Source organism: Dendrobates tinctorius, unplaced genomic scaffold (genome assembly GCF_039654945.1).
Source record: "Dendrobates tinctorius isolate UK_male_01 unplaced genomic scaffold, ASM3965494v1 ptg000070l, whole genome shotgun sequence".
NCBI lineage: Eukaryota > Metazoa > Chordata > Amphibia > Anura > Dendrobatidae > Dendrobates > Dendrobates tinctorius.
The window spans coordinates 74,059,338-74,084,059 of record NW_027361738.1 but is presented as its reverse complement, the minus strand read 5'-3'; the positions used below and the strand labels follow the sequence as shown (position 1 = coordinate 74,084,059).

At 44.8% G+C, this 24,722-nt stretch overlaps 1 protein-coding gene across 4 annotated transcripts; it reads right to left on the bottom strand.

The window, feature by feature from the left end:
* Positions 1–5,002: 5,002 nt before the first annotated feature.
* SLC25A40 (solute carrier family 25 member 40) lies at positions 5,003–24,722 on the bottom strand. 4 transcript variants are annotated; one of them, XM_073581916.1, is made up of 11 exons: positions 24,583–24,722; positions 17,812–17,916; positions 17,568–17,627; positions 17,026–17,132; positions 15,942–16,009; positions 11,867–11,988; positions 11,203–11,376; positions 9,676–9,785; positions 8,450–8,531; positions 8,279–8,359; positions 5,003–6,889 (listed from the first exon to the last, which is right to left on the bottom strand). In XM_073581916.1, exons 2-11 carry the CDS (start codon positions 17,909–17,911, stop codon positions 6,786–6,788), a joined length of 1,008 nt encoding a protein of 335 aa, XP_073438017.1. In that variant the 5' UTR covers positions 17,912–17,916; positions 24,583–24,722; the 3' UTR covers positions 5,003–6,785. The 4 variants fall into 4 exon arrangements, with proteins under 4 accessions (XP_073438017.1, XP_073438018.1, XP_073438015.1 ...); XM_073581917.1 differs by having other exon boundaries at positions 24,578–24,691; XM_073581914.1 differs by lacking the exon at positions 24,583–24,722 and adding an exon at positions 24,477–24,516.

The window sequence follows — 24,722 nt, the reverse complement described above, 5'->3', positions numbered from 1 at the left end:
CCCTCGCCCTCTCCTGTCTTATTTTCCTGACTACTGTTGGTAGTAGCACCATTGGAGGGAAGGCATAGGCTAGTTGGAATGCCCAGGGTGCTTGGAGGGCATCTAGAATGTCTGGGTTGTCCGACCTGTAGAGTGAAGCAAACCTTTTTACGCGCCTGTTGGCTCTGGTTGCGAATAGGTCTCTCTCTGGTCTGCCCCATTCTGACGCTATCATTTCAAAGACGTGTCTGCTGAGGACCCACTCGCCCTGGTATAGGGCCTGGCGACTGAGATAGTCTGCTCGGGAGTTGTCTACTCCTCTTATATGGAGAGCTGACAAGGAGAGAAGATGGACCTCGGCCATTTCCAGGATCTTTCCCGCGATAGACATCAGTGGCATTGACCGCGTGCCTCCTTGCCGGTTTATATAGGCCACTGCGGTGGTATTGTCTGTCTGGATCTTTACGTGGGTGCCCCTTAACTGCGGGAGAAAGTGAGATATCGCACAAAAAAAAAAAAAAAAAAAAAAAAAAAAAATCGCTGTTAGCTCCTTTACATTAGAGGAGGCCTCTATTTCATCCTCACGCCACCAGCCTTGTACCATGTGCTCCTCTAGATGGGCTCCCCAACCTAAGGGGCTGGCATCCGTGGTGAGTATTTTGGAGGGAGTCACCCACCACTGTACTCCCTTCGATAGATTGGAAGGATTTAACCACCATTCTAGGGATTCAACCACCTCGGGCGATAGGGACATCTTCCCTTCCAGCCGCCCCTGCAGTCTGTCTCCTGCAGAATAGCCCACTGCAGTTCTCTGGAGTGGAACTGAGCCCATTGCACCGCTGGAATGCACGATATCAGAGACCCCAGCAAGGACATGCCCTGTCTCAATGATATTACGGGTCTTCCTGTATCTTATCGATTATGGCCATTACTTTGGCGTTCGGCAGAAAGCACTCCTCAGTTACGGAGTCCACTTGCAGGCCCAAAAACCTTTGACAGGTCACTGGCTCTAGTCTGGACTTCTCCCAGTTAAATTAGCCAACCCAGTGTTTGTAGGGATGAGATAATCCTAGCTATTCTCGCTTCACACTGTGAAACAGAATTCCCCACTATGAGTAGGTCGTCTAAGTAAGGGACAACTAGGGTGTCATTCAGCCTTACATACGACATTACTTCCAGCATCAATTTTGTAAATACCCGGAGGAGCCATGGATAGCCCGAATGGCATTGCCGCAAACTGGAAATGCTGAATCCGACCTTTGAACCAGACTGCTACCCGCAGGAACCTCTGGTGCCCTCGATATATGGGGAGATGGTAGTAGGCGTCCTTTAGGTCCAAGACTGCCATATAACACCTGGGAAACAAAACCTTTATTGCAGACTTAATCGACTCCATTTTAAACAACCTCAGTCTTAGGAAGGTATTAAGTTTCTTTAAATTTATTATAGTCCTGTAAGAGCCATCTGGTTTTGGGACTAAGAATAGAGGAGAATAAAAGCCCATCCCTATTTCGTCGTCTGGGACCTCTACTAGGACCTGTTTAGTTAGCAGTACTGCAATCTCCATCTCCAGCGCTTCCTGCTGTGTCAGGGACTTCATGGAAGTCAATAGGAAGGAGTTCGGTGGATACCGAACAAATTCTAATTTCAGGCCTGATGACACGATATTCATGGCCCATGGATTTGATGTCACCTTCTCCCATTGGCGGCTAAATTTTAATAGCCTGCCACCTACCGGTATAATGATTTTATCGTGATCTGTCTCCCCTGAAGGGACGCTTCCCGAATAGGTTGCCCCTTTGTTTGGGGTCCTTATTTCCCCGGCAGTCCTGGGGTCTAAAGTCCTTCTTTTTACCAAACGGCGGCTTCCTGTAGGCCCTCCTATTGAACGGAACATACGGGTTAGGGAAACCCTTCTTCCTCTCCCCCGCTTTTGTCAAAATCTCATCCAGTTCCGTGCCAAACAAGTACTTACCCTGGCAGGGTATAGCACACAATCTAGTTTTTGTTTGTGTGTCTCCTTTCCACCCCTTCAACCATAAGGCCCGCCTGCCTGCATTGGTCAGTCCTGCCGCTCTAGCCGATAACCAGAGAGAGTCCGCAGAGGAGTCGGAGAGGAAGGCCGCTGCTCCCTTAATGAGGGGCATAGAGGAAAGGAGTCTATTCCTAGCTACTCCATTCTTAATATTGTCCTCTAAGTCATTCAGCCACACCAACAATGATCTTGCCGTACATGTGGCTGCTATTGCGGGCTTAAAGGCTGCCGTACATGCCTCCCAAGATCTTTTAAGAAATGTATCGGTTTTCCGATCCAAAGAATCAGCCAAGGTTCCCGAATCCTCTACCGGCAGAGAGGATCTACGGGAGGTAGAGGCTACTGCCGCATCCACCTTGGGGGCTCTTGACCAGGCTATTAACTCCTCATCGTCAAAGGGGTACTTACGCTTTGACGTTAAGGGGAGGAAGGTTCTTTGACCTTGTTTTTCCCACTCCCTTTTAACTAGCTCTTTAACAGCTGGTACCACTGGGAAAGCCCGGACCTTTCTACGGGAAATGCCTGCAAACATTATGTCCTGTGGGGTCTTGGGGTCCTTACTTTCTGGCAACCCCATGGTATTTCGGACAGACTTCACTAAATTACTGACACTGTCCGTGGGGAAACACGTTTGGTCCTTGTCCTCTGAGGAAAGGTATTCCTGGGATTTGTCGGAATCTAGTTCCCCGGTTTCAGATGGCGATTTTGACGCCAGCGAGGCTCCTCCTCTTGGCGAACATATTTCTCTTGCGGAGGAGTGACCCCCCAAACTACTGGAACCGCCTAAGGCCCGTAGCTCCTCTCTTATAATTGCCCGGATATCCTCCTTCTTTCGTGAGGACTCCTCCTGTAAGGCCTCCTCAATACATGATTGGCATAATCTCTTTGGGTGGCCATCCGGGAGGGGCTGAGAACATAAGGCACACTGTCTATGTTTTGCCTTCTCCGTTCTTTTAGCCTAAAGGGGGTATGGACCAGAAAGAGAAGGCCATCAATTATATATTCTGACCACAAAACACTCACCCGTGAGTTTCGTCAGTAAACTACCGGCTGCGGGGTCCGCGACCCAGGCTGAGGCGAGGCATGGGACGACTTCTTTTCTTTGCGTTTTTTCTCCAAGGGCTCATCTTGCCTGGAAGGTCCACTAGATTCCTTCCTGGAGCTGCCACTTTTCCTGGTGCTACTACTTCTCCTAGTAGCACTGCTCTGTCTACTGCCATGTGGGGATTGCACTGGCTGACCTAACGGGAGCGAAGCTGGGTCATCTAAAGACGACATGACTGCGCACCCCCGCTGCGTTTGTGGCTTCTTTTTATAGCCGCTGCTATAGCTGCTCCTCTTCCTCTCTTTTTTTTTTTTCGTCCACCATTTTTTTTTTTGCGCTTCTGCGCATGCGCGGGCGTTCTCCCGCGATCTTTGCCTCCTGTCTGACCCCGGAAGTTCTCTTCACTTCCGGGTTGCCTCTGCTGGTGAAGCGCTCGCTCACAGCAGAGCACTGATGCGGCGGCTGTCCCGCTGTGCCTCCCGGGTATCTGCACCCCGCCACCAACACACGGGGTCCTTCTCCCCTCCACAGGTATGACCCCCGGAAGCGCTGCCCAGCACAAACGCTCGAGCCCTTCGCTGGGGGGGGGGGCGGGGGCACCACTGAAATTGCCCGGCCGGTTATTGTTACCTGTAATGCGCCCCCCTCGGGGGGGGGGGGGGGGTATTTCACCGTCCTCCCCAGTGAGCCTTGGCACCAATCTCACCTCCGGCCTCACCTGCATTACCAGCTCTGGGGGGGGGGGGGGGGGGGGAATATACCTCTCCACCCGACGCTGCCTCCGGTCCTGGGGCCCCTGCTGCTCATATTCTGCACGCAGGCGGCTACCAGACCAGGAATCCTCTTCTGTGGGTTCCTTTCCAGGAACAGGAAACCAAACTGAGGGAGCGAGGGGGACCGCCCCATTTATCTCTCTGTAGGTTTCCTGTTCCAGGGGCGGATCCCCTCTCTCAGTGGGTGCTGTCGTGGCGAAGAGGAAAATACAACATTTTTTCTTCATTACTCATCTGAAATATATATTTTTTTTTGTATTTAGTCTAAAATGCAACATTTACAAAAAAAAAAAATAAGTCTAAAGTGTATGTTCTTTTTCATGAACAATGCTTTTATATACATAACTACATGAGCAGGTCACCCTCCCCAGGTCCAGGCCTTGATCACCAACATTGCTCTGGTCTCGAGTTTTTTTTTGTTTTTTTCTTCTTTGCTGGATGTGTGACATCACGTTAATAGCGGACCTCACCGCTGCAACCAATCGCTGAGTTCATGGGCTCCGATTATGTAGACAGCACAAGACGCTACGCTCAGTGAATGGCTGCAGCGCTGATGTGAGCGCTCGACGCAAAATAACCGCAGATCGGAGAGCAGGCGCTGTATTTTGGGCGGGAGAGCACCTGCTGGGTGCATAAAAGCATTTCGGGTCCACTTTTCTTAAAGAAGGGAGATGCCTTTTCCACAAATAAAAAAAACAAAAAAAAAAAAAAAAACACAACACAAAAAAAAAAAAACACATACAGACAAGTCAAACAAGACAGAAAGCAGAGTGAGTGCAGGATCAGACACAGGACTTGTTTGCAGTCTATAGACACATTTGGTCCGAGCAAGAGCTGCAGACAAGAAAAAAAAAAATATGTACAAGTTTTAGTTTTACTACTACATTGGAGCATTGTTACAAAAGTGAACAGGTGTGTGTGTTTTTTGTCAGTGATGCCATATAAGATGAATGAATATATACTGATGATAAAGAGGAGGCCAACAAGATGAATGCACAAAAACAAAACAAACACTCTTATACAGGAGCGTTAAACACAATTTTTTCAAGTTTTGCAAAAATTATGCGCAATATATACACACATACACTGGATGTATGGCTACTGAATGGCACAGATTATTCAGCAAGTTGCAGGTAACACCCAAAAAAATAAAGATATTTAAAAAAAATATATATATATATTTTTTTATTTGATGCTCTGTATTGTAAAGTGTAAAATTTGCATTGAATTCCAGCACAATTTCTGAGCAAACATTTTCAGTAGCGTGCAGATGGGAGTAAGGCTACTTTCACATTAGTGTTTTTTAGCGCTGCGCTTCGTGCGCAATAGAAACTCATGCAATAAACCGCATCATGCATTTTGCATGCAATTGCATTTAGGCGCATGTGATTTAACCAGTTTCTAGCCATGATAACTCTTAAAACGCATGTGATTTTAAACGCATACGAACGCGTGGCAAACGCTAGACCATGCGCTCGCCATGTTAAACATAGGAAGCGCATGGACGCGCACGAAGCGCTGTGCTAAAAAACGCTAATGTGAAACCAGCCTAAGGCAGAACTCAAGACATCTGGGAAAAACTGTCTATGTACAGACTATGATCTAAGGACCAGCCGCAGGTCTCTAGACCTGAGAAGAAAAAAAAAAAAAAGCTTTACAGACAGATGGGACTTCGTTATTACGCAAAGAAATCTCTGCACGTAATGAAAATCCATAATAAACCGCAATGTGTGAATATACCCAAACATGCATCCGAGCAAATGACAGTACAATCCATACACATTCGATCTGAACAAATTGTCATCAACAGAATGCGGTTTTTCGGGATGGAAACTGACCAGCAGCGCAGCTTTCTACATCTGCACCACTTGTCAATTTTTGTTGGGAGATTTTACACCTTCAAATATAATGGGGTAAAATCTGCATCATTGTCTTTGGGAGTGCCAGAGAAACCAGAGAACGGCGCCGTTCAGCTATTTCCAGCCGTCCCATTGACAATAAATGAAGCTGATGTGGAGCGGTCTTCCCCATCGCTCCGCTGAGGATGGCACTCTGCACAGTCCAGTTCCCATAGCCCCATCCCTGCAGTCACTGATGGTACCAGCAGTCAGACCTCCAGCGATCAGCAAGTTATTCCCTATCCTATGGGTGGGGGAGTTTAATTTACCATCTTGGAAATATCTCTTTGTGTTCCTTAAAAGTTTATTTAATGTCTATGTTAGACCCATTTAACCTAGACTAGACTAACAATATGCCATGGTCATCACAGCGGTGCAGGCTGGATGATAGACTTGGTGCATCTTGCTAGAAATATTAGACACTTATGTACTTTGTCTTACTTTGCATGAATATATTGATGCATTTTAAGCCATACCTCTTTCACCCCCCAGACACAGCTTGTTATCGGGCGAGGGTGCAAGATGTCCCTAAAACATATAAATGTACTGAAAGTTATGCATGCCAGTTTGTTTGTTTTTTTTTACTGAGGGGGTGAAGACAAAACCTGTGTCATGTCCCATCAACACAAAAAGTTCAGTTGCCTTTTAGAAGTTTTATAACACCAGAAATACTTTTAGAAATGTTCTCTAAACGGACCTATAATCCCACGTCACTGTGTAGAACTGGGCTACTGAACAATCACAGACCTAGACATTCACAAAAAATACTTTCCATCTTGTAGACATCTTCCAATAGTCAGCGGTTACCTTGTAACAGCCAGATCGTGACCATTCGAGACATCCACGTTCCACTGAAGACCACTATAGTCACCCACAGTAGTGCGCACATTCCCTGTACGGCTTTTTATTGCGTACAGTTTAGCATACAGTCCTGCACTTTACATCACCTCCATGTACTCAATCATGACCGCTGCCAATCAGTGGTTCACCGGCAGCTACAAAACAGGACATCGGTGAGGCGTCAGATGAAAACCCAATCGAAAGTTTTTAACTCCTTACTGCTCACTATTTAACTTGCGAAAAAAGGACTTTCCAAATTCGTAAGTACTGATCATTATGGCACAGGCGGGTGCAACCTTGATTAAGCGAGGACTCAAACCTGCAAAAGGGAAAGAGACTCAATATCAGACATATGCAGAACAGCACAAATCATTCAAGGGGTTTCTCCATTCACATCTTGATAATGAAAGATTAGATGGGGGTCCAACACCTGACGGCCCCACCGTTCAGCTGCTATTAGTTCCAGCAATGGCCGAATGTAAACGCTGAGCCCTGCTGCACTGCACAGCTCTGCTTAATGCGTAGCATCTGCTGCAGCCCCAGAGAGACATGTCATAAATATAACATGACTGGGCAACCCCTTTAAATGTTTCATCCAGAATTGTAAGGGTATGTGCCCACGCTGTGGATTCTGCTGTGCATCCGCAGCAGTTCCGCAGACATTGTACAGTACAATGCTAGCCAATGGGATTTCAAATCCACAGTGCACATACTGCGGATTTGCTGCGGTTTTAAATCCGCAGCATACCAATTCTTTCTGCGGATTCCGCAGCGGTTTGACACCTGTGTTCCATTGTCCAGGTGTCAATCCGCAGGGAAAAGATGCTGGCAAATCCGCAGGAAAACGGCAGGTCACTTTACCTGCGGTTTTACCTGCAAATCCACACGGAAAAATCCGCAGGTGAACCGCAGCGTGTGCACTCACCCTTAAAAGGAACAAGTAGTTATGCAAATGTACCAAATATATAAAAATGCCTTAAAAGGTTATATGCCTTCTCATACCAGCTAATGGCTATTCTAAACTAAAGTGCTTGCAATCACAGTAAGCCGAAATCTCACGCACAGTGAGTAATCATGTCACAACCTACCTTTAAAGAGTTCAATAACTTTTCCACCATTATTCTTTATTTTCATAAATCTGGATACCCCTTTAAGAAATCTATACAGCACCACATATGTGAACATGCAAGGTTCACTGAGACAAGTTGAAATCACTGTTCCACTATAGAAAACAAAAAAACGTGCCTAAAGTTTGTGCAGTTATTTGAACGTACAATTTTTGGCGCTCCCTGGTGTTCATATTCCATCATGAGAACATTCACCCTGTGAGGCCATTAGGTTGAGACTAGAAATGCTCATTTTTGGTTTCGCTCCTTGGCGCTGTATGCGGGTGGGTTAATTCCGGGCGTATACAGATTGACAACCGATAGGATTCAATTCCACTATTTTATTCTTAATTGCAGACACTTCAAAGTCTCCGATGGGCAAAAACAACATGAACTCCCACCCTAAACTCCCTGATAAGACAGTGAGATCCTGTTGTTGGAGTCTGCAATATGATAAGTCCGACACTGCACCGCAGAGAGAAGCCATGACACATATGCACAGTGCTAAGTGACTGCGGCACCACCTACTGGCAAACGTGTGAATTACTAGTACGCAACACATGGAACAACAACTAAAAAAAAAAAATTCCAGTAAAACTCACCTGCAAAAAGACCTCGAAAGCCGTTCTCGGATATTATCGTATGCATTATCTTCCAAGTCGAGGTAGATCTTTTCTGTGCACCTTTATTAAAAAGCAAACAAAAAAAAAAAAAAAAAAATAAAGGGGTCACTTCATACCACCTGAAGCAGTAGACAAAACTCCGGCACTTACTTTCTAACACTTCTAATTCTCCAACTTCAATTTGTCTTCTAGTCTTCACAACATCAAATGGTAAAGTTACGATAGCGGCAAACTAAGATACAAAACAGAACCCATTGTGAATCAGTCGCCTGCTGACAGTTCACAGAGGCGTCAGGGAAGGGAAGGTTGAGATTAGCGAAGACTCACACTAATTACAAGAATTAAAAGGGAATCTGTCTGCAGGTTTTTGATAGCCTGATAGCAGTCCAATAAAGGGCAAGGGAGCCCGATTGCAGCTCTGTGTCACTTACTAGGCTATGTGCTTTAATTTCAATACAGTGTTTTATCAGCAGGAGATTATCACAGCAGGACTAGGCCTCATGCGTCAGGCAGTCCAGCCAATATGTCTAGCCCTGCTCCCCACCACTGATTGGCTGTGTACATAGAAAGCTGCCAATCAGTGGTGTTGGGGGGGGGGGGGGGGGGGGTGTTATACAGAGCTCAGCATTCTGATAACTGCTGCAGGGACTCTATCAAAACTGCACCAAGCAGCCCAGTAAGTGACACATTGTTAGAATCAGGGTCTCTGCCCCTACATCATGCTGTTGTCAGATTACATAGCAAAACACTGCTGACAGATTCCCTTCAAACGGCTATTACTTTGCCCCTTTGGATTAACTTGTATATAGGTCAGCTCTCCTTCTGGTAAAGTACAAGAGAACGACGCAATGTGTTATACGTAATAATTATTATGCAAAGTTCAAAACTCTGATAACTCGTATCCATTTTATAGATTGGAATTCTGTTTTTTTCCCTGATCCTGAGATACAATACAAGTCTCATATATTCATTGGTGAAGGTTTTTTTTTTTTTTTTTTATACAGTAAAAATTGTAGTCAAAATGTTTGAAAATTTAACTTTTTTCACTCCCTATGTCTCTCGTCACTTTTTCGCCTCTTCCGTGAGAGCATTTGGCGCTCTATATTAGAAATAAGCTCTAAAAGGGGTTTAAATTCTTTTTTCCTGTGGCAGAGGCTTCCTGTTCCTTCCAGTGAGTAAGCACAGGTGAAAGTGTTATTTTTACATATAGGAGGAACAAGACTGGAAAACCTTTTAAAAGTGGATAAGTCTATAGACGCACACTTACTTTTGTTTCCTATACTGTATAGCAGCACAAATTCCACATATATCCCCAATGGAGCTTATACTCTAATTTGGAGTGTAGAATTCATATAATACTATATACGGTAACTTACGGATCCAGATATGGCCCCTGATGCAAAACAAATTGTCAACGTTGGTTCTGTTTTGTTATATCTCTGGCAAAGCAATTTTCTTCCAAGCTCGTAGTTATACCAGTACATTGCTGCAAGGGAAAGAACAGAAATGTACTGTGACCCAGTATAAATAACGTAATGTGCAGCAGAACAGTGAGTGCAGCTCTGGAGTATAATACAGGAGGTAACTCAGGATCAGTAATGTATGTACACAGTGACTGCACCAGCAGAATAGTGAGTGCAGCTCTGGGGTATAATACAGGATGTAACTCAGGATCAGTAATGTATGTACACAGTGACTGCACCAGCAGAATAGTGAGTGCAGCTCTGGAGTATAATACAGGATGTAACTCAGGATCAGTAATGTAATGTATGTACACAGTGACTGCAGCAGAATAGTGAGTGCAGCTCTGGGGTATAATACAGGATGTAACTCAGGATCAGTAATGTATGTACACAGTGACTCCACCAGCAGAATAGTGAGTGCAGCTCTGGAGTCTAATACAGGATGTAACTCAGGATCAGTAATGTAATGTATGTACACAGTGACTGCACCAGAATAGTGAGTGCAGCTCTAGGGTATAATATAGGATGTAACTCAGGATCAGTAATGTATGTACACAGTGACTGCAAGAGCAGAATAGTGAGTGCAGCTCTGGAGTATAATACAGGATGTAACTCAGGATCAGTAATGTATGTACACAGTGACTGCAAGAGCAGAATAGTGAGTGCAGCTCTGGAGTATAATACAGGATGTAACTCAGGATCAGTAATGTATGTACACAGTGACTCCACCAGCAGAATAGTGAGTGCAGCTCTGGAGTATAATACAGGATGTAACTCAGGATCAGTAATGTAATGTATGTACACAGTGACTGCACCAGAATAGTGAGTGCAGCTCTAGGGTATAATATAGGATGTAACTCAGGATCAGTAATGTATGTACACAGTGACTGCAAGAGCAGAATAGTGAGTGCAGCTCTGGAGTATAATACAGGATGTAACTCAGGATCAGTAATGTATGTACACAGTGACTGCAAGAGCAGAATAGTGAGTGCAGCTCTGGAGTATAATACAGGATGTAACTCAGGATCAGTAATGTATGTACACAGTGACTGCACCAGCAGAATAGTGAGTGCAGCTCTGGGGTATAATATAGGATGTAACTCAGGATCAGTAATGTATGTACACAGTGACTGCACCAGCAGAATAGTGAGTGCAGCTCTGGAGTCTAATACAGGATGTAACTCAGGATCAGTAATGTAATGTATGTACACAGTGACTGCACCAGCAGAATAGCGAGTGCAGCTCTGGAGTATATTACAGGACGTAACTCAGGATCAGTAATGTAATTCATCAGTAGGTACGCATGTTGGGTCTGGTACTTAAATCTTCTAGATGATATAAAAGAACAAACAATACAAGCAATTTACCAACACAGTAATATGCTAACAGGCTGTTTAAAAATAAATACATTTGTTTTCTCCATTTTACACATACACCTACCTGAGAAGGGAACATCTCGCAGGATGGTGGGGCCCCATCCTTTCCACAGGGACAGCCAGCCTTCATTGGCCACAGAAGTCCGGATACACGACGTCAGCTCTTTGTAGGACAGCGGTCGAGATTGCATGTTCGTCCGGATCAGCTCTAATGGGCTGATGAGAGTGGCTGAGCCCACTGAAAAACAGGCAGAGAGCACAAGTCTTTATTATTACTATTTTGTCTTTGCAATGGTTTCTAAAAAATAAAAAGATGCTTGTGGTGACTGGTGGAGCCAAACGCTGCATCAATTGTAGTAGAAGAGCGTGGACGTCGCAACATGCACCAAATGTACTAAATTTGAGCTTCTGACTCTTACTGTTCACACTGACATGTGATAATTGACGCGCCCTGAATTGTGGTATTCCTCCTGGAAATTCATGAAAAAAATTGGTACTGGGCATTGCCCTTGTAAAAAGGATAGGCATCTACAGTGTGACCATGTAGGGACAGACTCCAATGACAAAAAGGAAATATCCACGCAAAGTCGTCAATCAATTCATTTCAGGAGGAACAAAATTAAAAAAAAAAAAAATACAAGTAAAATATATTAGATGGAGAATACAGCCATTTAGTAAAACAGACTGTGAGGTCGGGAGGTGACCGTCCAGTGGACGGCAGGACTTACATCTGGCTGTGGCCCCGGCGATGAGGCACGCCGTCTCTGCACTGTTCACACGGTGGATCAGAAGGTCTCGTATTTGGTCATAGCAGGTGAAGTAGATAGCAGTCGCTGGTATCGCCATTACTCTGTGGATACAAATTATTAAAAAGTTATATTCATAGAATCTAAGTTACAGTAACAGGAGGACACAGATGTGACTGGGAAAATTAGGAGAAGAACTGGAGAAAACATGAAAGGGGCATTCACAGCTCCAAGATCCTATCCCAACATGTAGTAGGTGTAATAGTAATATCAGCAAAAACCTCCAATTAGAAATATATTGTCCTTCTGACTAGCTCTGTAGTATTCTTCTTTTGATTAGCTACGTCGTTTACCTCATGTGCTACTCCAAGCTACTGCAATGCCCTACACATGGGTTAAGCGACATAGCTAATCAAAAGAACTATACTTTTCTAATTGGAGGTTTTTGTCAATATTATTATTACTACTACACCTACATAATTGAATAGGATTTTAGAGAAGGGAATACCTCTGTAATCTTAGCCAAGAAAGCAGAGTCTGCGCGGTGACGTTTATGCACCTTTTAACCCCTTCACAACATATGACGTACTGGAGATGTGCCGGCGCGATTGTCGACAGAAGCTTGGCTTCAATGATAGCTGAGATCTGTCTGTCGCTACCAGGAGCGGTGCCTGCACCGCCCCGGCCTCTTTAACCCTCTAAATGCTGTGATCACAGCATTCAGAAGGCTGGGAGAGGGAGGGGGCAACTTTTCTCATCCAATTGCCCCGACAGCAGTTGCCATGACATGATGACCTTCTGATCTGCCGTGCCCGGAGCATGGTCTGAGAGGCTTCATTCACACTTGCAAAAATCGGTCCCGCTGTCATCCAGGAGAGTGGGAGGATTTTTTCTTCCTCACTTCTCATCCGTATACAATCCATTTTTTATTCCTCAGCAGCTATTAATCTTTTACAGTTTCCCATCTTACAGAATTGTAATGTCTCTGTAAAAATCGGATGCCACGCGATTTTTTTTCTCGCACCCATCCGATTTCGGAGCGAAACCGCAGCATGCTGAATACAGCAGAGAAAAACAAACAAAAAAAAAAAAAAACACAAAGATCTGCACGGCCTCATTGAAAAAAAAAATTGGTCAGACTGCAATCTGATTTTTTTTTTCTGAAACACAAAGAAAAAACACAGTATGACAAACGTGCATGAATACTCTGTTGTAAAAAATATACAACAGTAAGCAGCAAGTGCTAGTAAAAAGATAACAAAAACAGGGTATTTAGTTGATTCGTTTTTTGCAAAAAATGTATACTAAGCCACTCCACCACATCACGGTATACCCTTCTTGGAGCAGTCCTATCTAATGATCATGTGAACAGTACCTATATGAGCAGGATTCAGAAAGGTGCTTCCTGATGTGGGCACGCTGTGCAAAATGGCTCTTTATGTGCATGTCACACAAGAGAGGAGCGGGAATCTCCCAAAACTTGCATAAGCAAGAAACTAAAGGTTTTAAATGCATTAGATAGGACTGCTCCGAGATGGGTATACCGTGACGACGGTGGAGTGGCTTAGTATACATTTTTTAAAAAAACGTAGCAACTAAATACCCTGTTTTTGTTATCTTTTTACTAGCACTTGCTGCCTACTGTTATATATTTTTTACAAGAGTATTTTTGCACGTTTGTCATACTGTGTTTTTTTCTTTGTGTTTCAGTCTTTGGGTGGTGTGAATACTGTCCAACCGACCTGTTCCCTTTTGTGCATATTACACGTGTTTTTAATCTGATGTTTTTTCTGTTTTATATGCAAGTGTGAGCAAAACCCTTAAAACCAACAGGTAAAATGCCAGTGATCAGAGTAATAAAAGTTATAGTCTCAAATACGTACAAAACAAAAAAGAAAAAAAAAAAAAAATTATACCAATAAATATGTACGTTTATATAAAAATTAAGCCGAGTCCGGAACATTCTGCTCTATAAAACGGTCACACTAGTTAACCCCTTCAGTGAACATCGTAGGGGGAGGGGGGGGGGAATAAAAATTTAAATAAAAAAAGCTTTTTCAAATTGCCAAAGAAAGTTTAATAAAATTCAATCAAAAAGACGAATGAGAGAAAAAAAAAAAAAAATATTATACAAATCGGGTATAGCTGTAATCGTACTCACCCGAAGAATAAAGCTGCCTTTTCACATTTATCACACGGTGAACATCATTAAAACAACAGAACAAAAAAAGATCTGTCTTGACTTGTAGTAAATATGCTCACATTTATCCTGCGCTCTACGCTGAGCGCTTACATCGGAGTCTCCGTGCAATTTTCTGAAATAGGCGATTCAGGCGGAATTCCCAGCGGAAGATTCTCTATAATGAGGTAGTTGGAGGCACTGTAGATGCCATATGACCTGTGATCCGGCAGTGTTCGTCTTTTTAATAGAGCATAAAAGTGCGGTCTGTCACAGTTTTGTGCACCTCTGAAAAGGATAACGCTGAACAGCGGTCAAACTGAGTCCAGAGTAACTCTGCTGCCTCATTATAGTGAATGGATCCCTTGGGGCCGGGGGGTTTCATCTGAATCATGCATTTCAGGTATTAAGATGGAAATCCAGATGCAAGCGCTCAGCGTAGAGCGCCGGATAAATGTGAACTAATACAAAATCTCTACATAAAAATGTCAATAAAAACTTCTAATCAACCCACAAAAAACAAGTCCCCACTTGGGTTCGTCACCTGTTAACAGAAGTATACGGGGCTTCCACATTGCTGGTAGCATAAAGGCTCCGCAAAAGTGACATGGCACCTGCTATCTATTCCAGCCAATTTTGCGCTCCTAACGGCTAAAATTCTAATGGCGTTCCCTTCCAAGCCCTACGCTCAAACGGTAGTTTTCCACCACATATGGTGTCGGTGTACTCAGGAGAAATTGCACGCTTCAATTTCTCCTGTAAGGCAAGATTCACACTAGAGTTTGGAGGCGCAGCGGAAGCTCGAGCTGAAGCTCCGCCCCCTGCGGTCAGCTCCGCCTATGGGCGCATGACGCTGCATGCGACCTGCGTACCCAATCTTTAGCATTGTGTATGCAGGCCGTGTGCAGGTATGCTTTTGCGGCCGCATGCGTCCTTTTAACGCAACACTGTGCGTTTGGCGCAGGTCGGCGCACCGTCAAAAGGACGCATGCGGCAAGAAAAGCATACCTGCGCATGGCCCGGGTACCCAATGCTAAAGATAGGGTACGCAGGTCGCATGCAGCGTCATGCGCACATAGGCGGAGCTGACCGCAGGAGGCACGGCAGGGAGCAGAGCTACACGGCGAGCGTCCTCTGCGCCTTCAAATGCTAGTGTGAAACTAGCCTTACTGTTGCAGTAAGGGAGGGCGGTAATGTCACTATGGGGGCAGGCTTGACAGCGTTGAGAATCTCTTTCCCCCCCCCCCCCCCACGTGCTCACCCACCTATCCACCCTCTCTTTCTGGTGATACCACACAAGAGGCTGCATATGGCGTATACAGTGTGTGTTGCATACACAGAGTGTGTGTGTACAGCGTAAACAGTATGTGTGTTGCGTACGACGTATACAGTGTGTGTGGTGCATATGGCATATACAGTGTGCCCCACTGTATATTGTGTCCCAATATGGCGGTCGGTGAACTTCTGCCGCTTGGAATTCTGGGATCCGGACACATCTGGACGGAACAGGATGTGAAAACATTAATAGGTAAGTATATATTAGATTTTGTGCAGCTTGACTTAAGGATATAAAAATTGAAATTTTGAAAAATGGCTAAATTTTCAAAAATAGCCACAATTTCAATATTTTCACAAATAAACTCAAAAAATTTTGACCTAAATTTACCAGTATTGTAAAGCACAAGGTGTCCCAAAAATCTCAATCACTGGGATTCGTTGAAGCATTCTAGAGTTATTACCACAAAGTGACAGTGGTCAGAATTGTAGAAGATTGACCTGTACAGGAAGGTGAAAACAGGCTTGGGGGTGAAGGGTTTAATAAGTATTTACTTAGGTCATGGATGTTTTTTTTTTGGTTTTTTTTGGAGCGGCACTTACAATGTGGGTGGGAGCCCACTCCAAAGAGATCGAATGCCTTCATTTCTGACAATTTGTAGGAAAGCATCCTAAAAAAAAATAAATAAAATAAGAAAACACACATCACAAAAGAAATGTTAATAGGATATTCATCCTGTAGATAAAATAGGAAAAAAAATAAAATAGTGTGGAAAATATAAGAACATGCAGACACTTGTACAGACTGCTTAATTATCGAAAAATCACTGAATTAAAGACACCACAAAAGTTTCCCCACCTCGCCCTGTGAAGCAGGGCAAAACGCGCGTCGAGGTGGAGGGATGTGATGCTTTGTGAATCGGTTGTCCTCTAGCTTACACTTAGTAGATATAAGGTATTACTTGTTAATATTCAACTGCACTGCTGGACGCAACTCAAATTTTGAGATTGCATCTAATATTCTTAGCAGTACGATTAGGTTACTAATGATTGATTAATTTAAGTCCTTTCACTGTTACAAACATTACAAATGGGACTACATTAATAGTGTAAGTGTTCACTTTTGTCCTGAGCAGTATCTTCTCTCAGGCTATGGTTATTTACTGATATTTCTGAAGTATCTCCCAATTGGGGTTTTTCTTTACCATTACGACTTCTTACATTGAATTAACAATTAGTAAAAAAAAAAAAAAAGTCTGAAGTCAGTCTTTGTGACTGCAGAATGATTACAGTGTGCAGTGAGCCACAGTCAAGATACTATGTTTGAGATATGCATATTTGAAGTCACAAGCCGACTAGCAGCATCCGGCTTCTGTAAATTCTCTTATATTGAGAGAAACAGAATGAGACTAGTTGGCATGCGACTGCCCTTCTGCAAGAGAATCGCGATTGTGTGCATAGCGCTATGATGGCAATCAGAGCAACAACACAGTTTTATCCCAAGTCCAGGCAACCCCTATCTTACCTTCACTGGCGTGTGCATCAAAATGTGACTGTGGTATTTAAACTCAGCGTGTAGCCAAGTGGGATCAAGACAAATCCTCACATAATGAAAAGTGGACAAGTAGGGTACAGTCAATTATTGCAACCCATGTCAGTAACAGAACAGCAGAAACCTGAATCTCACCGCGGTTCCTGAGAATCGCCCCGGCGCTTTGTACCACGCTTTGCTGTTCCCGTTCAGACACACGCACAGGTGATCCATCAGTCCATTGCAATAGACAAAGCATTTACCTATAGAGGACAAGAGGAAAGAAATGTTGGCTATGTACAAACGTTGTTTCCTGAAACAATAATGAGTCATCCTGCAGGGGGTAAAAGAACGACCCCAGGAAGGTCAGAACAGGCTTAGAAAACAGCTCTGAAATAGAATTCTGAGTTGGGGTTTTTTTTTTTTTTAAATCGGAATCTTCCAGGCTTCATAGGAGTACATGGAGTGACAGTGACATAGCAGTGACAGAGGCTTTCAGTCGGACCCCCGCTGCCATGGTGGTAACCCATCGGCAAACAATGGCGTTGCAGTGGGTATGATGGGCGCCACTTATATAGTTCTCATTCATTAACATTCAATGCACAGGAGAGACTATGCAGAATAAGTAGAATATTGGAGGGTTTTCGGAGGCGACAGAATCTCTTCAGGGTCCCTACGTGCACGGGTGTAACAATTACCTTTTGTGAAAGGTTTGCTTTGAGCTTGAAGACGAATCTTTACGACATCCAAAGGCGTTACTAGGAAAGGAAATGAAATAAGGTTACATACGGTACATATTACGCGAGGAGCGCTGCTCAACCCCGGGGTGATCTATCGTAACTGATTTTATCATTTCTTGCATATTTCCGCGACAACGGAGATATAATATGGAAATGACGCAGGACACTCAGACAGGAGAAAATGCTTGGACTGAATACTTACCAAAGAGCGATGTAAGCAAAGCGCCTGCAGAGGAAGCCATCATCTGCTGGAAAGGCGTGATGTTGGTAGACGCCAGCGCTGGTGCATCCTCAGCCTTCATTTTATCTATGAAAGAGTAATATAAAAAAAAAAAAAAAATATTTATATATGTGCGAGACGTCAACAAGTAAAAAGCTCCAGTTCCGGCGCCCTCAGGGAATTCATTTGAATGTAAAGGGAAGCAGTCATCAGAAAATGGTTTACATCAGGTTTTAATTTACATGCATCTTTAAAAAAAAAAAAAAAAAAAATTCATACTGCAATTTTTAATTAAAAATCTTTCAATTGTCACACTTGCCAGTGGAGCTTTTTTTCCTCTTTTTAGACTCCTGCTTCCTGTCCTTTCAGGAAATGTTTTCAGCAGGCTCATTATCATCAAAGGCAGCAATGCAATGACTGGTGACACCTTTATACAACACTGATAACACAAGTTCCACCAGACACTATAGGTGATGTCACAGCTCGTCTGCTCCTCCTCCTCCCTTCACAATGACCACTGCACATGCTCATTAGAGGCTTCAATGCAAAAGATAAAGGTCAAAATCTGACAATTGTGGCTATGTGCACATGTTGTTTCCTGAAACAATAAGGAGTAAAAAAGAAAAAAAAAAAAAAAAAAAAAAAAAAAACAAACCAGGGAGCAGTGTGAAGATTTCTAATTGCTTATTTATTTTTAGATACAGACTGTGAGAAGTTTAAAAAAAAACAAAAAACAAACACAACGTTGAACAATCAAAGGCAGAAGACAATCATGCAGGGGGCGAAAGAACAACCCCAGGAAGGTCAGAATAGGTTTTCTGGTTTTCTCCTGTGAGATATGCAATAACAGACAGTTTAATCTCACTGTTGACATCTAATTTGTAGAATGCAGAAAGACTGTGTGTCATTACAAACACCACATGCAGCTCTTCTGTTAGCGGTCAGCTGTTCTATACCCTCCCTTCTCCCTCACTGAAAGTACCGAGAGCTGCAAGAGGTGTTTGTAACAACACATAGATCTGCTCTTCAAAATAGCTGCCAGCAATCAGATCATGGAGGAAAGCAGGGCTGTCATTACATGCCGTATAGGAGAAAGATAGTTCTAACCTTCTCTTAGGATGTTTTTTTTTCTCTCCACTACATGAAGTCTCCTGCCTCTGATTGGTTAATGGCATACAGGGAATAAAGTGACCACCCCCAGTGAAGAATCTCTGCAAACGCCCACCTAGGACTTCTCACGAAATTATAACCTAACATTTACTAGTCAATCTCTCTGCAATGGACTAAGCCCTAATAAAGGGGATTTCACTTCTACATCTACCTCAGGGCACTCATCAGGAATCGTGCACACAAACCAGTCTCGTTAATTACCTGTCAGACGTATACGACCATGCCGAGGTTTATGTTCGCCAGGTCACAGGTCAGCAGCATCTCAGTACCCGATGCAGAAGAGAGAAATCCCCTTTAACTCATTTCTCCTTTTTACCTGTCAGAGCTGGGTGACAACCCATAGAGGCCACCACCACAGATGTCACTAAGGTTGTCACCCAGCTTTCGTGCAGCTCTAAAGAGGATATCTGGAGAACAGCTGCATAACAAGGCATTGCTGCAAATGCTGCTGCGCTGCCTGAATGGTGGCACAACCGATTGTCGCCCAGCCTTTCTAGCAGTAGATGTGTGGCACAGTTTAATCAAAATCCCAAGTATCTCTGTTAGGGTGGTTTCACATTAGCGCTTTTTAAGCGCACGCACGGCCGGGGGTAGCTCCGCCCCCGAGCCGGCTCTCTGCCCGGCGTGCCCGCCCCTTGCTTGTAGCGCCGCCTCCTAGCACACAGCGGCGCCTGCGATCGGCGCACCCTATCTTTAGCATAGGGTGCGCAGGCCGTGCGCTAGTTGCGCTTTGACCTGCGCTGCGCACTTTTGACGGTGCGCCGTGCGCGCCAAAATCCGAAAAGTTTGATTTTGGCGCGCACGGCGCACCGTCAAAAGTGCGCAGCGCAGGTCAAAGCGCAACTAGCGCACGGCCTGCGCACCCTATGCTAAAGATAGGGTGCGCCGATCACAGGCGCCGCTGTGCGCTAGGAGGCGGCGCTACAAGCAAGGGGCGGGCACGCCGGGCAGAGAGCCGGCTCGGGGGCGGAGCTACCCCCGGCCGTGCGTGCGCTTAAAAAGCGCTAATGTGAAACCAGCCTTAATGGTCCTTGTTATACAAGTCATCTATTGACAACTGGTTACAGTGTAGAATTGCTCAATAACTTTTTTTGGCAAGAAGCAGGCAGGAGGAAAGTTCACGTAAGGAAAGTAATCTTTATAGCACGAGTTCTGCAAATAAACCAAACCACTTCAAATCAAAAAGGCACATAATATCCAGGCACACAGAGCTAGATGCTTCCTCCAGCTCGATTGCTCCTGGTGCGATCCAATCTGCCTGCCCAGCCATTTTTTAAATTCCTACCACAACCCTGATAAATGTCACAAATATAGAACTTGTGCTGGGGTCAGTCACAGCTCAGGATCTCTCAGTTGTCATGCATTATAAAAGTGTTCCCCAACACATCAATCTAGCGGTAAAGGAACTACTACTCAACAGAGCTGGTGCCAGCACCCGACTAACCCAGCCAAGTGCCGGGGCCCACTCAACCTATTTGGCTCTGTGTGATGTGCCTGTATGGAGCAGACTCAAAAGCTACGTGGTTGACAACTGTGCTGTACAGCCCGCATCTGAGTATAACTGTTAAGATGACATCACCCATGACTGCACCACCCGAGAGAGGATCTGCCCATCCAGGACAGAAAACAGACCGAAATAAAGGGCAGCACCTCTCCTCCACATCTGTTGGTTTACAGAGCATGAGGGGACCTCATACCTAAACTAATTCATCTTCACACTCCAATTCTACTTAGGGTGGTTTCACATTTGCGTTTAAGGCCGCAGCGTCGGCCTGCGCACGGCCGCCGCTAAGCCCCGCCCCCTGCCGTGCCTCCGCCTACAGACGCATGACGCTGCATGCGTCCCCTATCTTTAGCACTGGGGACGCAGGCATGCGTTTGGTGGCGCATGCGTCCTTTTGACGCTGCGCCGAGCACACCAAATTGCAACCTGTTGCGTTTGGCGCTGGTCGGCGCAGCGTCAAAAGGACGCATGCGCCGCCAAACGCATGCCTGCGCACGGCCTGCGTCCCCAGTGCTAAAGATATGGGACGCAGGACGCATGCAACGTCATGCGTCCGTAGGCGGAGCTACTGGCGGAGGCACGGCAGGGGGTGGGGCTTAGCAGCAGCCGTACGCAGGCCGACGCTGCGGCCTTAAACGCAAATGTGAAACCACCCTTACTCCACCTTAAAGTACACCCAAAACCAGTGATTTGAATATAAGGGTGCCGTCATGGGTTCTGTAACATCCCATTACCGGGAAGTAACTAAGATTTTTCCCTTCACCCATGACAACACCACCTGATGAGAGATTTATATAGAACAACAATCCACCTTAGGAGCGACCACCGCTTGTAGAGCCCTTCTACCAAAAGATGGATTAGTTGTGGAGGATAAGTCCAGCCTGTAGTGTTTGTAGAAGGTTGAAGGAGAGGACCAAAATGCTGCCTTGCATATCTGTTCGATGGGTACCTCCACCTTCTCTGCCCAAGAAATCACAATCGCTCTAGTGGAATTAGCTTTAAATGCCTTCTGGAATTGACAAATTACTGGCCAAAAAAGCTATACTCACGGCCTCCCTAATCTAGCTTGCTAAGGCACTCGGAGACTTTAAGCCTCTTCCTAGCCCCTTGAAAACTATTGGGTCTTCTGCCACCCTTTAGTTTCTTCTATATATTTAATTAGGGCTCTTCTGACGGCTAGTGTATGGAACTGTTCTTCTTTGGGATTTTTGGTGTGCTACAAAAAAGGGAAGACCAATCTCCTGAGTCCTAGTTCTTAGCCACCTTTAGAAGGTTGACCGGGTCACATCTCAAGACCACTCTATCTTTAAGCACATGCCTGAGTGTATGAGGGCTTTACAGACAAGGCCTGAGGTCAATGAGGCCTTCCTATCAGCTCTCTTCCACTGTTCCCTAAGGAGTATTTTTTTTTTTTCTCATTTACCAGGAATGTACGTTTCCTTCTATGTTCCAGGCCCCCCAAACAGGATATTCTTAATTGATTTAGGGTCTTTTCTTTCTACCAGCCCCATGCTGCTTCTTACTGCTTTAATTAACCTGCTCGTGTCTCCCACAAGAAAGCATGGTCTACCACCGACATCATCCTCCAATGACGAAGAGGAGGATCCCAAGTCAGAATCGTTCTTTACTCTGGGGAGTTATTTGAATCCAGCAATATTTGTCTAGGTGTCGTTTTCTCTATATTTGTGCCTGTCTGCATCAGGGATTTGAGGGACTCTTTAACCTCTGCTTTAATGATTGATTTTAGATTTAATGCAAAATCAGGGGCCTCCTCAAAGTTTGTCTTCTGAATGTCAGATGTACACATACTTTTCTGCAAGTCGGATGGTAACGGGGATTTGCACAGTCTTTATTTTTGCACTTGTCAACAGATTTCCTAGGCATCTCCTATTTGGAAAGATAAACAAGGGTGCCCGAATAGCAAAGTGAACGTTCATGAAGGTCACTCACCACCCCTGTTACTCAAGGATACCAGATCTGGAGGCTGTATTGGGTCGCAAGGTTGTTTCTTACAGAAGTCTCTGGACCTCTAGCTGGTTTTACTGCTGCTGTTACTTGTGCATCTGCCACCACTGTGATCACTCCCTTGATCATGCAGATGACGCTGCTGCTGTGGATCCTGCTGTTGTTCCTCCATCATAGAAGAGAGCTGGAGCATCACAACCTCCACCTCCGCTTGCCCCTCTCTTAATGTGGCACCTCAACGTCTTCCTGCCTCCACCGGCGAGATCTCCTCCTATATGTCACCTGACCAGATCACAAGTGTCAAGCCTATGAAACCTGCCTGGAGTGCTGGGTTGTGTGCATGCGCCAGGCGGTTACCAGAGCACGCCATATGGCACGGAATAACTGCAACCGCAAAAAAAAAAAAAAGGTCCAATTCTCCATTTAATTTCTCTCTCTTCTGTGATCGCACATCAGAGAGAGTATTGGGGTCCCCCCCCAGATTCCCTCCACAGTACTTCTGATGTCCCTGCATCCCCCTGTGATGTCCCCCTGCTGCCGGCGTCTTCTTCCACGAAGAAAACTGCAAGCGCATGCGCAGTGCACCCGTTGAGGTCTGCCGGCCGGCACCGATAGGAGAATTTTCCTATTAGTTCATTTTGATTACCATGATAGACCCTATCACAGAGATCAAAATAAAAAAAATGTAAATCAAATCCCCCTTTATCACCCCCTTAGGTGAAAATAATAATAAAAATGTATCTATTTCCATTTTTCCTTTGGGGTTAGGGTTGGGTTAAACTTAGGGATGGGACTACGGTTAAGGGTGTGTGTTGGGGTTAGAGTTGGAGTTAGAATTGGGGGTTTCCACTGTTTAGGTACATCCAGGGGTCTCCAAATGAGACATGGCGCCACCACTGATTCCAGCCAATTTTGCGTTCCAAAAGTCAAACGGTGCTTCCTCCCTTCTGAGCCCTGCCCTGCACCCAAACAGTGGCTTTCCCCCACGTATCAGCGTACTCAGGAGAAATTGCACAACAAATTTTGTGGTCCATTTGCTCCTGATAGCCTTGTGAAAATAAAAGAAAAAACATTGGTTCCAAAGTGAAAAAGGTAAAATGTTAATTTTTTCCTTCCACACTGCTTTAGTTCTTGTAAAGCACCGGAAGGGTTAATAAACTTCTTGAATGTGGTTTTGGGCACATGGAGAGGTGCAGTTTTTAGACTGGTGTCACTTTTGGGTATTTTCCGTTTTATTTACCCCCCCCCCCCCCCCAAACGCACTTCAAATGTGAGGTGGCCCCTAAAGAAAATGGTTTTGTAAATTTTGTTGGAAAAAAATAAACAAATAAATCGCTGGTCAACTTTTAACCGTTATAAGGTCCTAACAAAAAAAAAAAAATAAAAAAAAAATTATATATTATATATATATATATATATATATATATATATTTCCAAAATTGTGCTGATGTAAAGTAGACACGTGGGAAAGGTTATTTATTAACCATTTTGTGTGACATCTCTGATTTAAGGGCACAAAAAAAATTAAGTTTGAAAATTGCAAAGTTTTCAACATTTTTTGCCAAATTTCTGCTTTTTTTCATAAAATAATGGAAGCAGTGCACCATTTAGAAAAGGATATTAATGATTTAGTAGGATTCGATTCTTTTGAGAATATATATATATATATAAATAGTTTTTGGAAGACGAGGAGGAAACATTGAGATCGGAGTGGGAACCTATGGTTCTCTATCGCATACAGCTGCCATTACTGGGCTTTGTCTGGCCCACATTACATGTCACCAGATGGAATGGCAGCATAGCACTACAACTCCCAGCATGCTGTCCTGCCACATGTTGCATGCACTGTACCTTCCACCTCTTGCAGTCAGCTGCGGCACCTGGGCTTATCGGCTGCAGGGCTCAGACACCGCTCACTCGCCCTGTGGATGACCCCTCTGCAGCATGTGGAGCAGTCAGGACACGCCGCCTGCTGTAATGCACTGCAACACGACACGCGCACACCCACCTAGGAGCAGCACGTGAGCCGCCATGTTTGAAATGGGCACACATTGTAGCGTTCAGCCACCATAACGTCCATGTGATCGAAGAGCCCACACGCGTTCTCACCTCACCTGTCTCCGACTGATCGAAAAGACCGGAGCGCCTGTCGGCAAGAAAAAGGCTCGGCTCTGCTCCAATAGAAAGATCGCTCTGCCCGACACAAATATGGCCGCGCAGCTGTCATCAGACCGGTCACATGACGCGAGGAAGG

Coding starts and splice junctions, on each gene's coding strand:
- SLC25A40 (XM_073581914.1), bottom strand. CDS start 24,501: ATGGCGGCTCACGTGCTGCTCCTAG. Junction 17,133..17,567: donor AAGCAAACCTTTCACAAAAG/GTAATTGTTACA, acceptor TGTCCTCTATAG/GTAAATGCTTTGTCTATTGC. Junction 8,360..8,449: donor AGAATTAGAAGTGTTAGAAA/GTAAGTGCCGGA, acceptor TTTTTAATAAAG/GTGCACAGAAAAGATCTACC.